General features: G+C 36.9%; 1 protein-coding gene across 2 annotated transcripts in view; it reads left to right on the top strand.

The window, feature by feature from the left end:
- Window positions 1–767: 767 nt before the first annotated feature.
- LOC139125061 (zinc transporter ZIP10-like) overlaps window positions 768–18011 on the top strand; it is a 52318-nt gene continuing 35074 nt past the window's right edge. The window contains exon 1 of one of the 2 annotated variants that reach the window (XM_070691173.1): window positions 768–1675. Coding sequence is in view for 1 of the 2 variants with exons in the window: in XM_070691172.1 (XP_070547273.1) it covers window positions 5739–5826 (88 nt within the window). In the remaining variant the exon portion in view is untranslated. Of the gene's footprint in view, window positions 1676–5690; window positions 5827–18011 lie in introns of those variants that run through there. The other variant, XM_070691172.1, reaches the window with a different exon arrangement.

Consider the following 18011-nt stretch of genomic DNA (forward strand, 5'->3'; position numbering starts at 1 on the left):
GACTACGCAACAGTTTGCTATATAGCGCTAGCATTCGAGAGGATGAAATGTTTACCTGGACATTAATTCTGAAGGTCTGCTAAGTAATGCCAGTATACACGAACAATCTACAAGTTCTCTTATACTTATCACGTGACATACATGACAATTTTTGACTGTACAACCGAATACGTTAATTTATGATGTCATTTCATAATCATGTGATGATAGGCGTTGTCAATATCGCGACGTGGTAAAAATGAAATCCTGCAATTGAACTATAAGGGGAAAGCAAAGCTATAGAAACAAACAAATAAACAAAAAACACCCCAAAACACACACCGATATATGGTTACATGCAAAAGAAATAGTACCACAGGGTACGCGAGCAATATTCGTCCAGAATTTATGAATATGATTGATTAATGTCATGTATTCAAGTAATTCTTTATTATACAACCCTTTAGCTTTAATACCCGTGTCCAGTGTGTGCCTATTACTTTACCCTAGCAATCTCTGTACAGTATTTCAAAGAAAACAGTCCTATCTGTTAATTGCCCTCCCTAATCCCCTTCACTGATTTGTTCTGCCGATCACCAACGTAGGGGCTTATCGCCCTGACCAAATAACTCATTAGCAGCTCATAAGGTAGTAGACGGACGTCTCATCGGTAACTGATCGAGACGTATACACAGTGCGTATATTGTGTGCGTGATGTATTGCCTCACATCCCAAGGTCGCCCTCAATCGCGCTAATTTGCATATATAACTGCAGATCATGATAAGGTCATACATATGTTTTCCACACTGCTCTCTACTAAATGTATGCAGAACGTGCACACGGCACGGCGATATTATGCATCCATTGCTTTAAAGTTTCTACAATTCTGAAAGTTTGTTCAGTTAATGCCAGAGAGGAGTTTCATCGTCCCGCGAACGTTTGTCTTTGCGAGAGATGTGTCAACGAAGGCGACACGACGTACAGCCTAGTCTACTTACATGTCGTTCTGCATCGAGGATCATGGCGACTTCCGACGGACTGTAACACTGTTTTTATTTCCTAATATTGCGACTCAATGCTGTGTGTTCATACGGACATTTGAATTGTGCTACTGTCATTCAACAGGTAATTGTACAAAAGGTGGCGAATAACAGTGTCAAATTGTATTTTTTAAGTAAAGCAGCAATGTGTAGGTCAAGGCAGGTCAAATTAGTGGCACAACCGTGCTCACTACTGATATGTACTTTGGTCTTTAGTGTTTGTGTTTGTAGCACAGCATCACCTTCACCTACTTCGACGACAGCTAATGACGTTTATGCTCGTACGAATCCAAGTCTCAGAGTTTCCGAGGAAACAGAGACCAACTGTATCGGAGAGCTGTTCAAAAAGTATGGTCATGACGGGAAGTTAACTTTTGAAGGATTCGAAAAGCTGCTTCATAACATTGGACTTGGAAGAATGAAGACAGTATCGCCCCTTGAAACTACAAGTGACGAAAAAGATCAGTCGGAATACCATGTTTCTCACGAGCACGAAGCGGTGGAAACTGCGACGGAATCAGTCGGTGACAACGGGGTGATACTGATTGACAAAGTGATGTCCGGCTACTCTGATGAAGAGTTCCACGGTGCGTTTGGAGATATGCATTCAGACCAACATGCCGATAATCACACAGGTACAGATCACGTCACGATGGTGAGTATAAACGATTTAAGACAATTTTAAGTATCCTGAGATTGCGGTGGTCGTTCCCCAGACTTAGCGTTACTTCGACAGCTATATAGCAATGGGCAAAAAGACAATTATTCCAGCGCCTTTACCTCTTTCATAGTCAGTTTTCCGTTGGACGGCCTGCCCTTACCCTTACACAAGCACACGTGTTCACAAACATTATGATATTATATTGCCATTTGGATTGTTGATTATGGTTTTAAAAGCGCAGGCCTTCTAGAAACATGATATATTTTTCGGATTTTCTGATATGCACTTGAATTTGAGTAACCTTGATACGTTCCCATTCTACAGAAAAGTAGAGGGGCGTGTCAGTGTAACGTGCAAAACCACGGGACCGTGGTTAAACCAACATTAATGCGTCCATCTCAGATATACTGTGGGACGTATGCAGGAATAAAATAATTAGCATTTTATATGTGAGATGAACGGTTGCCAGTATAAAACAAAAAATATCAGTTATTGTTCTGCGTGTACTTTGAGTATCTTCTGGCCCGTTCTAGAGCATTGGAAAACAGTCTGTAATACAGAGCAGAGCTTTGGGTCAGAGTGTTTGTTTTGTGTGTGTGTGCGCACGCGGGGGGGGGGGGGTGTGTGTCATATATACAAAGATCAGGGATTTTGAGTGTGTCTATAGAAGTGTATAGTATGTATTGTAGAATTTATTTTTCTGAAGGTATTTTAGTTGTCATCATTGCATGTTAAGAGTAGTTTTTACAGATATGAAATGTGAGAATGAAAATCAAATACAAACATGTATTAATATGCCACACAGCCACTATTGCCTTGATTCAATGTGTAAATGACTGGCATAGCCCCTCCTCTAAACCAGATTAAACAAGGAGAAGCATGATATCCACAGACCCTGTTGACGATATCTGTAATTTTTCAAAAAAAGATATATTGTATATCACAATATCTTTATAGAATGAAGGGTATCCCCACCCTTTATTTAAGGGGTGCTGCACCCAACAGCATATTTGCTCAAAATCACTTATTTGCACATATTCATTCAATTTGATTAATTTGTAACCAAAGATTAAAATATTTTTTGGGCCACGCTTTTAGCTTGGCAAGCAGTCATAAGTTGCATGATAAAGGAGTGTTAATTTATGCAAATGTATGCAAATCACCAAATTTTCTGGCTTACCTTTCTCCCAATTTCAAGATTTCCAAAGAATATTACTCCACTGTGGGGAGTTAAATTTTCTGAAATTTCACACTGTGTTCTTTAAAATCTATATAAAAACAACTATTTGGTTTGGCAAAAAACTTCTTACATTTTGAAAAAGAGGCATTTTAATTTTGATAATCATGATTTTAATCACTTTTTTGAGTGTCAGTCTATCAACCCATGCCATTTTAGAATGAAGATAGATGATGCAAAATAAAATAGTCAGTTTTTTCTACATGTAATTGCTTCCAGTGAAATATTACACTTCAGAAAATAGTTTCAAGTTTTTGACTTAAATAAATACCAAAATTGAGGTTTTTTTACCCCAAATATACATCCCCTTCATCCTTCAAGTAGCTACCATAATTAACTTAAGATTCTCTGCTTTTTGAAAATATACAGTATGAGGGGTTCCTTTTAATCTTAGATGACAAATATTCCTTTGAAAAACTGTGTTGGCAATGTGCGGCTCCACCCACCTTAACAAGCTACTTGCAATCTCTGATCATTGCTGTTAGGTGGTAACTTTGCCTAATTGCATACTATGTTGACCTTATAAGGAGATTAAATGATGTCACCAACATCTTGTAATGTACTAATGATGTAAAAAAAGAAGGAACAGGTGGAAACATAGACAGCTTGTGTCTTGCAATTTAACAATTCTGACCAGATACAACCATAAATCATCACTATTTCACCAAACAGTAGCTTGCAATACTTGGTGGAAGGAAGTATGATGGATTTTGCTGTGATCATTTCCTAATAAAATAGTTCTATAGCCTTCAGGTTGTTTGTTGAATGAGGTCATCTGTTAAGCAGGAAGTCAGAAGTACAAACTTTTGACCCAAGATTTGTTTACTACTGATCAAATTGTTGTTATGCTACTCAGTCAATGTGAGAAATCTTTTTTAGAGTGTAATAGTCACTCTTTAACTTTGCATAGGTAAAATTTTTGGACTAATTTTTCTCAAAACATGACTCTCTGTATCATTGGCTTTTGAAAGCTTTGAAATTCAATATACAACCTATTAGGGGATATGGTTATCACTAGATGATGAGAAGTCATACAAAATATTCACATCTAAATTTTCGAGAATTTTCTTTATTTTTTGCTCAATTTTCTTCAAACGTTTTTTCTTAAAAATTGTTTAACCAAAAGTAATAAAATTTGGTTTGTATGTTTTTAGGTATGACCTCATTCAGTTTCATTCAAATGATGGAAAAATTTGCATATGCAAATTTTGCAGACAATTGGGTTGCTATGCAGTTACTCCATTATTAAAAACTATCAGCAAAGCAATATCAGCCGATAGGTCACTTGATAAGATCCTGGCCTTTTTTGAATGACAAGTTGTCAACCTTTCCCTTGGGCCAAGGTCACATCAGACAGATTCAAAAGGAAAATAAGAAATTCAAGAAAGTCAAGCTTTAGAGGTACTGTAAATATCCAATACTGTATTGCCAGAGCTAGTGGATTTTGAATGGAATCAACTGGAATTCATAGGTACATGGTTTCTAGGGATCAACTGGTATCCATAGTTACATGGTTTCTGGGGAATCAACTGGTATCCATATGTACATGGTTTCTAGGGAATCAACTGGTATCCATAGTTACATGGTTTCTAGGGAATCAACTGGTATCCATAGTTACATGGTTTCTAGGGAATCAACTGGTATCCATAGGTACATGGTTTCTAGGGAATCAACTGGTATCCATAGGTACATGGTTTCTAGGGAATCAACTGGTATCCATAGTTACATGGTTTCTAGGGAATCAAATGGTATCCATAGGTACATGGTTTCTAGGGAATCAACTTGTATTCATAGGTACATGGTTCCTAGGGAATCAACTGGTATCCATAGGTACATGGTGTTATGTAGGTCATTTCCCCCACACTCATCATGACCTGAGTTCAATTAGTCTAGAACATTCTCAAGGTCACTGCCCTTGATGACCTCACAACCTTGAATTCAATTAGTCATGTTTGGAATGTTCTGGAAAGTTGATTAGTTGTGTAAGGGAGGATAATTTTAGAACAGTAATTAGCATGTCAATAAAAGTTCTAGATTGTTTTATATGCCTTTATAAAAGGGACGTGCACAGCTTCCAGTCAGACTTTTGGATCGTGTCTCTTGTGTGTTACTAAACTCCAGCAGTAGTCATTCTCAAGACTTTCCAAGACCTTCACTGCCAACGCTGGATTTATACTTTGGACTTTGTGCAACTACAAGCCTGCAAGCCGAAGGACTGTTCATTCATCCGACTGACTGTTACAACTCTGAGACTGGAGCTTTGCCGTCCCAGCTGAGATAAGTAGTCTGTACACTTTTAAAGCTTGTACTCTATCCTGACTTAGCAATTAGTTTTATTTTCGTAATAAATTTTGTTTAAACGTTAACTGCTGAGTTCACCCTTTTGTTCGTCTTCTCTGCACGTAACAATGGTTCCTAGGGAATCAACTGGTATCCATAGGTACATGGTTCCTAGGGAATCAACAGGTATCCATAGGTACATGGTTTCTAGGGAATCAACTGGTATCCATAGTTACATTGTTTCTAGGGAATCAACTGGTATCCATAATTACATGGTTTCTAGGGAATCAACTGGTATCCATAGTACATGGTTTCTAGGGAATCAACTGGTATCTATAGTTGCATGATTTCTAGGGAATCAACTGGTATCCATAGTTATATGTTTCTAGGGAATCAACTGGTATCCATAGTTACATGGTTTCTAGTACACCATGATAAAGCAGAATCAATCAGGAATTAGAGCATGGTGACATTGATGTTATTTTTGGTTCAAAAAGACACAAGGTGTTTATGTTGTTATTAATCCTCAGAAAGTGATCAATGAAGACAAAACCTTTGAGATTACCCCAATGTTGCTATCTACAGAGGAGTTACATAAACAATAACAATGTTTTTTACTACAGAGCAGGTAGGTAAACAACAACAATTTGATGATGATCTGTTGTGGATTGAATGTGAATGTATCTCAACACAAAGCTGGATTCGACCCAGCTCTGAAACAGATATGGAATGTATCAGAAACTGAAAATTCCAAAACAATCTGTCAATCAATAGATAAAGTTTTGAATTCTCAACCTAACAACTATGAACTCTGCAGAAGGGAAACATTTAGTACCCAGTGTCTGTTGTTCTTTTTAGAACAAACAGTTATGCCATTCAGGCACTTAACAACTCATTCATTCACAAATTTTAATTACGCCGTCCTGATGTCATACGCGGTATATCATTAGACACAAAACAAAGGTGTTACTGTAACTCTGGGAATATTTATTAAACATGTTTGCAGAGTGTAGTGTGACTACATGCTTGCTCATTTCATATTTCATGGGCACATATATATGTCCTAACATATAGTCACACAACTGAAACAAAATATTAGGGTCAACTTGCAGATTCTTACCTGGTTGTAGCTTAAATTGCTTGACTGAATTACAACCTTGCAAGTCAGTGAACATTAGACCAATCATTGTAATGGTGATTTGAGAGAGTTATTCACTCCAAGCATTAGGCCAATCATTGTAATGGTTAGCTGCAATAATAATTGTAGCCCTTGGTTGGTGGGGATTGGGCTTCTGTTGCTGCAGCCTCGCCCCGGGCCAGGTCAAGGCGCGAGCCACACGACAGAAGCCCAATCCCCACCAACCAAGGGCTACAATTCTTGCAGCTATGTAATGGTAATTTGAGAGAGTTGTTCACTCCAAACAAAATGCAGTGTACTTAATCTTTGACATTGATGATTGAAAGTATAGCTTTGTATTTTCTGAGAGTAAAGTCTGTTTAAATATTTTCAGCGATTTTAATATGGCATTAACTTTGTAGCAAAACCAATCCAAATACAGAAACCATCTGATCGATTAACTATATTTTGCTATTTTTCAGTCACCATTTAAAAATTAATCAAAGGTTGAGTTTTAGTTGTAATTGATCTCCACAAATATGATGGAAATGTCAGCAAGCCCATATTAATGTCTGCAATGCTCTTTCAATCAAAAAGTAATTTCTGGCAGTCCCTACAGGAAGTTGATATTTGTGCATGTTGTTACGTGCAGAGAAAACGAACAAAAGGGTGAACTCAGCAGTTAACGTTTAAACAAAATTTATTACGAAAATAAAACTAATTGCTAAGTCAGGGATAGAGTACAAGCTTAAAAGTGTACAGATTACTTATCTCAGCTGGGACGGCAAAGCTCCAGTCTCAGAGTTGTAACAGTCAGTCGGATGAATGAACAGTCCTTTGGCTTGCAGGCTTGAAGCTGCACAAAGACCACAGTATAAATCCAGCGTTGACAGTGAAGGTCTTGAAAAGTCTTGAGAATGACTACTGCTGGAGTTTAGTAACACACGAGAGACACGATCCCAAAAGTCTGACTGGAAGCTGTGCACGTCCCTTTTATAAAGGCATATAAGAACAATCTAGAACTTTATTGACATGCTAATTACTGTTCTAAAATTATCTCCCTTACACAACTAATCAACTTTCCAGAACATTCCAAACATGACTAATTGAATTCAAGGTTGTGAGGTCATTAAGGGCAGTGACCTGGAGAATGTTCTAGACTAATTGAACTCAGGTCATGATGAGTGTGGGGTAAATGACCTACATGACACACCCCCTCTTCAAAAAAAGAAAATTTTTCAAAGAAAAATCTTTCTTTTACAAATGTAATCTTGAAAAGGATTTAAGTACTCAAATTTTTTTTTTTTTTTTACTCTAAAGTAAAATTTCTTGAAAGTGAAATAACAATAAACTCTAAATACGAGAGAGACAGTCTGCAATTAAATTGTCTCTGCCTTTGATATGTCTAATGTCAAGATTAAACTCCGTAACATTAAACTCCATCTTAGCAATCTCTGATTTTTGCCTTTAATTTCTGCAGAAAAACAAGAGGGTTGTGATCAATATAAACCACTATTGGCTGATTTGAAGAAGTAACATAAACTTCAAAATGCTGTAAAGCTAATATCAAAGATAAACACTCTTTTTCAATTGTAGAGTAGTTTCTCTGGGATTTGTTAAATTTGTGTGGAAAATAGCAAACAGGATGATCTGTCCCATGACTATCCTCTTGCAATTTGGTATTGGAAAACTTGAAATGGCACTGAATTTGGCATAAAGTATGCATGGCAAAGTCCGGTTATTTTTATTGAGTTCTATAAAGTCATTGTTCGGCAAATACTTGGCTTCCTCCTGGAGATATTCCGCTTTGCAGGATTCAGTCCGTCTGGATGGTTGTTCCACTGGATTACTGTCGCAGACATCTTCGTTGTGATAGATGATGTTTGTCCTCGTTGGAACATCTTGAAATAGGTGTTTATATTTGTGGAGCAGTTCTTTCACCTGTTGTTGTTGTTCTGGCTGGAGGTGTGCCAACTTTGTCGACTCCAGCTTCTCCAGGATTTCTGAGTTCTGAAGCTTGACCGAGCCCAGCTTTGAGTTTAGAGTATTTTCACTCAAGTCAGTTTCAGTATCACTATCTTCATAATGGTTTGAACTGACTGCACTGACAGGCTGAGTTATAGTAGGATTATCCCTATCCAAATATGGCTTAAGCATATTTATGTGACATAGCTGTTTTGTTTTCGCCTGTCAGGTGTTATTATGATGTAATTTAAATCACTCAATTTCTTATCAATTAGGTATGGCCCAAAGTAACGAGCATGGAGTGGTTTGCCAGGAACCGGAAGTAGAACAAGAACTTTTGACCTGGTTCAAACTTCCGTTTTGAGGTGTTTTATCATATTTGGTTTTCATTGACTGCTGAGATGACTCAAGATTTTCTCTGGCTAATTCACATGCTTTAGAGAGTTTTGTACGAAAATCTGACACATATTGCAAAATATTCAGACAATCATCATCGTCTGATAGGAATTTCTCTTTAACGAGCTTAAGTGGGCCACGGACTGTATGTCCAAATACAAGCTCAAATGGGCTAAAACCAAGAGACTCCTGAATTGACTCTCTAACAGCAAAGAGCAGAAAATGAATTCCTTCATCCCACTGCTTCTCTGTGTCAAAACAGTAGGTCCTAATCATGTTTTTCAAAGTTTGATGAAATCGCTCAAGGGCACCCTGACTTTCTGGATGATAGGCGGATGACCTATACTGTTTAATGCCTAGCTGATCCATTACTTGTTGAAAAATTCCAGACATAAAGTTGGAGCCTTGATCGGACTGGACACATTTAGGGAGGCCAAATAAAGTGAAAAATTTGACTAAAGCTTTCACTATAGTCTTTGTCTTTATATTTCTCAGTGGTATGGCTTCTGGGAACCGAGTTGATGTACACATTATTGTCAGCATGTACTCATTCCTGATCTTGTTTTTGGTAGGGGCCCAACACAGTCTATTAGTATCTACTAAATGGTTCTTGAAATGCAGGAATTGGCTGTAAAGGGGCCTTTGGAATGGTCTGATTTGGCTTTCCTACCATTTGACATGTGTGACAAGTTTTACAGAAATGTGCTACATCCTGCCTGAGATTAGGCCAATAAAAGTGACTGAGAATTTTATGATAAGTTTTCCTGACTCCTAAGTGACCAGCCCAGGGAGTTTCATGGGCCAGGCGCAATATTTCAGCACGGTAGGGCTTTGGAACCACAATTTGATGTTTTATAGCCCAATCGTCATCAACCAAAACATCTGGAGGTCTCCATTTACGCATGAGAATACCAGACTTTGTATAATAGGAAACAGAGCTATCTGAAGTTTTACCTTCATCATCTACCCTGTCAAACAAAGACAAAATATCTGGGTCTTTGTGTTGTTCTGCAATGAGATTTGATCTAGAAAATGTCTGACTTTGGTCAGCAGAAGTTTTACTGGAAGTTTCAAATCCACGAGGGATAACGGAATGATCCGTGTCAAACACCTGACTGAGAAAGGTGTCATTTAAGTCAACATCTGTGACATTATTTTTGAGAGTATTTTGATTCTCGGAAGTTTTCTTTGACATGGCTCGAGTAATAGCACATGAAGGAAATAAATCGGGTATCTCTTGTTCAATTGGCTCTGGATCCTGATCTAAAGTAGGATTATCAGTCACAAGTGGATTAGTAATGACCTTGTCCCCAGCAAGGTCGTTTCCAAGAAGAAGGTGAATCCCTTCAAAGGCAAAAAAGGCCTAATACCTAAAGTCACAGGTCCAGAAACAAAGTCCGAAGACAAATAGACATTATGGAGAGGAACAGGAATGTAGTCATTACAATCTACCCCCTTAATAAGAACTTTAGAACCTGAAAATGACTTTTCAGAAAACGGCAGGGTATCTGCCAACAAAAGAGACTGGGAAGCCCCGGTATCTCTTAAAATTTTGACAGGGGTAGCGGAAGAAAAATCACTAGAAAGTGATATAAAACCATTATGAATAAATGGTTCGAAAATACCCATAATGCTATCTTGAGAAGAATTGACCTTGACCTCATTAATTGGGGATAAGAGGGGTTTAACCTCAGAAAATGTGTTGCACACATTATTAGACTCTAATTGAGTTGATGAAGAAATAAAGCCGGTTGGCTTAGATCCACTTTGACCACTTTGACCTTCACGTTTTCTTTTCAATTTGAAACACTCTGACATTAAATGGCCGTCTTTCTTACAATAATTACAAGAAAGTGTACCAAACTGTTGTCAGAAGGAGATTGAGACTTGGGATCTGATGATGTGTGAGTGTTACTTGAACTCTGTGAACTGTTGTCATTTGATTTTCTACTCTCCTTTGAAAATTCTTGGATGAAAAGGAGGAGTTAAATTTACCTGCATTGTTTCTGTAGGAAAAGGACTGGGATGGTTTGCTGAGAAATGAAGATTTGTGTGTCAATGAATAATCATCGGCCAAACGTGCAGCAACCTCCAATGTATCTGCCTTTTGTTCATTGATAAACGTCTTGATGTCACTCCGGATGCACCTTTTAAATTCCTCAATCAAAACAAGTTGTCGTAATTTGTCATAATTCTGACTGACCTTTTCCGAAGAACACCAACGATCAAACAGTTGTTCTTTTGTTCGAGCAAATTCAACATAAGTTTGATCTTTCGCCTTCTCACAATCCCTAAATTTCTGACGGTACGCTTCAGGCACCAACTCATAACCCTTGAGAATTAATTCCTTCACAGAATCATAATCTGAAGCCTGCTCTACTGACAACTGAATGTAAATTTCTCTGGCTTTACCCACCAAAGCACTCTGCAAAAGCATAGACCAGGACTCCTTAGGCCAATTCAGACTCTGAGCAATTTCTCAAAATGAGAAAATATTTGTCAACATCCTTTTCTTGGAAAGGGGGAACTAACCTGAAATGCTTAGTAATGTCAAACTTGTCTGAAGGGAAGAATTTTCCTGACTGTCCAAGCTCTAAACGTTTTATTTCTACCTGTAATCGCTGTTCTTCTAATCGCAATTCTTTTTCTCTCTGTCTTTCTTCCATTTCTAATCTTTCCTGCCTTTCTTTTTCTTTCTGTCTTTCTTCCATTTGCAATTCTTTTTCTTTCATTTCCTTTTCTAATTCCAATTTCTTAAGCTCCAAATCTGCCTGTCTCTCTTTTTCCATTTGTAATTCTTTTTCTCTCATTTGTAATTCTAGTTTCTTGATCTCCAAATTTGTCTGCATTTCTAATTCTAATTTTCTGAGTTCAGAGGTAGACTTGGGCTCATAATCTTTCAGGGTGGATTCCTCAAATTGGCCTAAATCAACTAGATGTTTGGCAATACGGTACTGTATTTCCCTCTTGCGCATAGATCTTTTAACTTCTACTTTAAGGAAATTTGCCAGTGCTATGAGGTTGTCTTTTCTGAGGGAATTAAATGTGTCCTGATCAAGGTCATCCATAAATTCGTCTGGCTTGAATTCCGCCATGATTGAATTTCGCTGAGTTCACAGTATACAGTAGTTTTGAAAAGGCTGCAAAATGTTGTCAAACGGCTCAAAAATATTCGTCTCCCGGACGAGCCCCCAATTTGTTACGTGCAGAGAAAACGAACAAAAGGGTGAACTCAGCAGTTAACGTTTAAACAAAAATTTATTACAAAAATAAAACTAATTGCTAAGTCAGGGATAGAGTACAAGCTTTAAAAGTGTACAGATTACTTATCTCAGCTGGGACGGCAAAGCTCCAGTCTCAGAGTTGTAACAGTCAGTCGGATGAATGAACAGTCCTTTGGCTTGCAGGCTTGAAGCTGCACAAAGTCCACAGTATAAATCCAGCGTTGACAGTGAAGGTCTTGAAAAGTCTTGAGAATGACTACTGCTGGAGTTTAGTAACACACAAGAGACACGATCCCAAAAGTCTGACTGGAAGCTGTGCACGTCCCTTTTATAAAGGCATATAAGAACAATCTAGAACTTTTATTGACATGCTAATTACTGTTCTAAAATTATCTCCCTTACACAACTAATCAACTTTCCAGAACATTCCAAACATGACTAATTGAATTCAAGGTTGTGAGGTCATTAAGGGCAGTGACCTGGAGAATGTTCTAGACTAATTGAACTCAGGTCATGATGAGTGTGGGGTAAATGACCTACATGACAATGTGACATTAATGTTTGCTGATTTTCTGAATTATTTTGCCGTACTAGTGATGTAGACTCCCTGTCTCCATCAAAATAAGGAGGGAGGAATGTGACGTAGTGTCATGTGATTATTATTCACGAGCTGTCATTACTATTCATGAGGGCATGTATATCTGTCGTGGCCCAAGTCAGTGTCCAGCTTACCATCACACTATGTACGTAGCTGAGAGCTTAGTGTGATAAAGTAGCATCTTAGATTATATACGGTAGTACTCGCTGTTCCAGTCATCTTTAATCCCTTCAACATTGGAATACCAGCCTTGCCGGCCCCGACACGCTACCATGTAACCAACAATACCATCATAACTTTGGTTATATCACAGTGCACAAATCATCAGCTGAAACTTTACACTTACACTTCATCAGATGAATTTGTTTTCTGTAAATGCCTTACAGTGGAATGAATGCCTTACAGTGGAATGAATGCCTTACAGTGGAATGAATGCCTTACAGTGGAATGAATGCCTTACAGTGGAATCTGCAAATCTCAAAACTTGCTCCCTATCTAGATCTTTCAAAATGTAAGTTCTTTTGTGTAAGTTACTGCAATGAACATTTTTGGCTTGACCCTTTCTATCCTGATGCTATGATACTCAAAGGTGAAAAATCTCTTCCCAAAAATTGTCAAGTAACTTCCACACACCACTGACCTCACCTGCAGTGTGAACAAACTGAATTGAAGTTCAAGTTTTCATTTGAAATTATGGGACAAATTTAATATTTTGGAGATGTATACTTGTGTCATACTGGCCGGTAGTTGTAGTACTTGAGGAATGAGCTGTTTACATTACATCACCACAGTAAATTGGGAGTGATTTTGGATCATCAATGTTGTATAAGGGACCGTACTTATCACACATTATCTTGGTGTAGATAATCTAATCCTGAACAATAAAGCAAATTTTTAAATTTTTTGATATGATATTTACTGTTTGGTGTCTGTAGTGATGTTGATGGAAAGCAGCAAACACTGAGTGTGGAAAGAGTGGTTGCATCTTCAGACCATTGGCAAACATGATGACCTGGGTGACACCCCGACCCTTTATGTTTTCATTTGTTTACATTTAATTATTGATCCCAATTGTCATGAAAGTTTAAAACTGCATGGCTCTATGAAACCTTTGTGATCAAAGATAAAAATACAGCCAGACGAGTGGACATAAAAACTGCTATTCATTTGATGAGGGCAAGTCGATATTTATAAATATGTCCTTTGATATTGGTTGGACTCAGTTTCCTCAAGTGCATTCAAATAGAGTTGTCTGTTTCATCTTGTTATTATTAATTTTTAAAAGTTAACAAACAAAACAGTCTGTATTTATCCTATGAGATATTTCACAGAATGGTACATGTATATACCACAGATGCTTCACAAGTTGAGATCATTTGCTGTTGTAAATATAATGAATCCAAGGGCACAATATTTTCCTTGTACGGTACTGTACCACTGTAATGTTGGCCATTTTGCAGCTCACACCTGTCGGTGCTGAAATAGTGCAAGCAAACATTGGAAGTGTACACGGTTTTATTTAATATGGAAATCTCCTTTCATTACAGTTACAACAATAAAACAAATTGTCTTTTTGACCCACATGTTTCATTTCAAAAGATTAAAATGAAAAATAAATTGAAGTGAGGAATGAACTAAAAACATCTAATTAATTCAATAAAATATATCAATAGCATTACTATCATCATTAAAATTACTGTATTTTCATTTACATTCTAATATCCACAAACATCACTCACTTTATTGAAAGAAAGCCATTTAGAAATCAACAAAAGGCTTTTGAATTGTTTCTATTTTAATCAGTGATATGACATTTTCAAGATAATATCTTTGTTTTCCATAAGAATTTAAGTCTGACATCTGTGAAAGTTTATCTTTAAGTCAAAGCTGACTCATATTGGAGTCATAATGTTCACAAAGACGTCTTGTCAAAAAGTCTTTTCAGACTCCTTCATTTTAGAATTCTTTTTATCAGTTTATGCATCATTCTTTGAAAGATGGAATGAAAATATTATGCAAATGAAAGTATTAATATTTGAACAGTTGAAAAATAGATTGAAAAACTGATTCATAATACAACAAAAGTGTGTGATAATGATCATAGAATTTTATGAATAGCCTGTTTATTTGAAAACTTTTGACCAACCTATGAATTCAACTTATTTAGTGCAGACTCTCTCTGACCATTTATGGAACTCGACACTTAAACCCTTTGATCTACCCCTGAATTGCAAGGATTTTTGACATATTATTTCATACTATGATCACTGAATTGCAAGGATTTTTGACATATTATTTCATACTATGATCACTGAATTGCAAGGATTTTTGACATATTATTTCATACTATGATCACTGAATTGCAAGGATTTTTGACATATTATTTCATACTATGATCACTGAATTGCAAGGATTTTTGACATATTATTTCATACTATGATCACTGAATTGCAAGGATTTTTGACATATTATTTCATACTATGATCACTGAATTGCAAGGATTTTTGACATATTATTTCATACTATGATCACTGAATTGCAAGGATTTTTGACATATTATTTCATACTATGATCACTGAATTGCAAGGATTTTGACATATATTTCATACTATGATCACTGCCAGAAATTTTTGCTTTGATTCTATAAGTGTTCTCAGTATCTTTTGTATAGTCAAGGGGTAAAGCTCTTATACAGATTCCCAGGAAAAATTAAGGATTTCAATGTTGGAATCTCATTGAAATATTGTTGTTTCAAAAGGATGCTTTTGGTCTTCCTTATTTTTGTACAGAGCCAGTGCAGTATTAAAATGCCTAAAATACAAGTGTAGAGTAAATTAAAAGTTGATTTTGAGTTCATGTTGTACATTAATTATTGTAAAAGTTAAAGTTCTGACCTCAGGGGTATTCAAATTGATGAAAACTTTACCTACTTTGTGATATTTGGAAATGTATATTTCACAAATTCAAAACAACAAAGTTACATATCAAGAAATTATGTTTACCACAAATCTGCATACACGGCCTTGCTTGCTTCTAAGTTACAGTTCTTGTAAAGTTTCGAGTCAATATTCACTCTTGTGTAAAAATTCTGTGTTGAATCCATCATCATCTTGCTCTATTCAGTGAGATTTTTTTGACAATCAGCAATAGTTTTTCCTTTTGACAATCAGCAATAGTTTTTCCTTTTGACAATCAGCAAGTTTTTCCTTATAAATAAAGAAAAAAATTTTGTTTCTGTAACATTTTTTAGCTCATATTTGGTGTTTATATAAATACAAAAAAGAGCTTATATGGTGAGTCGGTGGCGTCTGTATGTCTGTATGTTTGTGGATATGTATGTGCGGATGTATGTCCGTCACACGAAAAAGCTCCCATACCGCCTAAGCTACCATCTCAGTATTTGGTGTACAGGTAGATGCAGGGATGAGATGTGACATTGTTCAAATGAAACACGTCAGTGTCAAAAATGTGCAAATGAGGTAAGAAAAAGGGAAATTCTGCAAATGTTGAGGAGTGATGGCATGCCAATGGCTGAAACAGGAAACTTCACTGACCTGTAGTCATTTCCTGTCATTGTTTATGAACTGTTACTATTAACAGACCTGCTGAAACTAAGGGACGGACCATTAGATCTTGGAAGGGGGTGGTCACAATGAAATTGTGAACATTTTTTTCTTTTTAGTCCCCACGGACACCGTCCGGGGGGACTTATAGGTTTGGTCATGTCCGTGCGTGTGTGCGTCCGTGCGTGCGTGTGTGCGTCCGTCCGTCCGTTCACGCAGATATCTCAGAGATGCAAGGAGCGATTTCATTCAAACTTGGTACAAGAATTACTTCATATGTCATACAGATGCACGTCAATTTGTTTTGTGATACGATCCAATATGGCCGCCAGGCAGCCATTTTATTACGATTTTTTCATGTACAGAGCCATAACTCAGACACGTTTCAACCGATTTTATTCAAAGTTGGTACAAGGACATTGACCAATGTCATAGATATGCACGTCAATTTGTTTTGTGATACGATCCAATATGGCCGCCAGGCGGCCATTTTCTAACGATTTTTTCATGTACAGAGCCATAACTCAGACATGTTTCAACCGATTTTATTCAAAGTTGGTACAAGGACATTGACCAATGTCATAGATATGCACGTCAATTTCTTTTGTGATACGATCCAATATGGCCGCCAGGCGGCCATTTTCTAACGATTTTTTCATGTACAGAGCCATAACTCAGACACGTTTCAACCGATTTTATTCAAAGTTAGTACAAGGACATTGACCAATGTCATAGATATGCACGTCAATTTGTTTTGTGATACGATCCAATATGGCCGCCAGGCAGCCATTTTATTACGATTTTTTCATGTACAGAGCCATAACTCAGACATGTTTCAACCGATTTTATTCAAAGTTGGTACAAGGACATTGACCTATGTCATAGATATGCATGTCAATTTGTTTTGTGATACGATCCAATATGGCCGCCAGGCGGCCATTTTGTAACGATTTTTTCATGTACAGAGCCATAAGTCAGGCATATCTCTACCGATTTTATTCAAAGTTGGTACAAGGACATTGACTTATGTCATACATATGTACGTCAATTGTTTCATGATATTATCCAATATGGCTGCATGGCAGCAATTTCGTTATGGTTGTTTCATGTTGAGAGCCATAACTCTGGCAAGTCTCAACTGATCTTATTCAAAGTTTGTACATATGTCGTACATATTCTCGTTGATTTTTTAAACAGTAAGATCAAATATCGCTGCATGGCGGTGAATTTGTTACAATTTTCTTATGTACAGAGCCATAACTCAGACATATTGCAACCAGTATCATTCAAAGTTGGTACAAGGACATTGACCTATTTCATACATATGCTCCTCAATTTGTTTCACGTCATGTAGCAGTAACATGTCAATTATTGAAGTTTCGTAAATAGGCTGATATGTCAAGAAATACTGCATCAAATTCATAAAACTTTGTACAGATGTTAAGCTCACATTGCTTTAACATTGAAAAAGACATTTATCAGTGTCATTTTAATTAATTTGTAATTGCATAAGTAATGAACTTTCCTAATTAGGGTGATATAGCCACAAATTAATACAATGTCAAATGTGATGAAACTTGATACAGATGTTGATCTCATAGTGTTGTAAATACTGCATCAAACTTTATGAAATATGGTACAAGTGATAATCTGTTAAGTGTTAGGATTGTATGCAAAAATGTTTTGCAACATCCTGTTGATTAATTCCTAGTAGACTCATTTTATGAACTTTAGGATGGTGGCCTACTTCGGTTTTATGTTTTCATCACCATGGAACTCATTCTTGGCCATTGAGTGCCATCTGTATCAAAGTATTTTATCACAGACCTAATTAATGAAGAGGACTCTATCCTCTCTGAGGACATGTAATCAAAGTACCCATTAACAAGTGGGGACTGTGTCATCAACGATGACTTGTTCCTTTGTATAATTGTAAATTTCTGAAAATTT

The sequence above is a fragment of the Ptychodera flava genome (genome assembly GCF_041260155.1).
Source record: "Ptychodera flava strain L36383 chromosome 23 unlocalized genomic scaffold, AS_Pfla_20210202 Scaffold_24__1_contigs__length_23054250_pilon, whole genome shotgun sequence".
Taxonomy (NCBI): domain Eukaryota; kingdom Metazoa; phylum Hemichordata; class Enteropneusta; family Ptychoderidae; genus Ptychodera; species Ptychodera flava.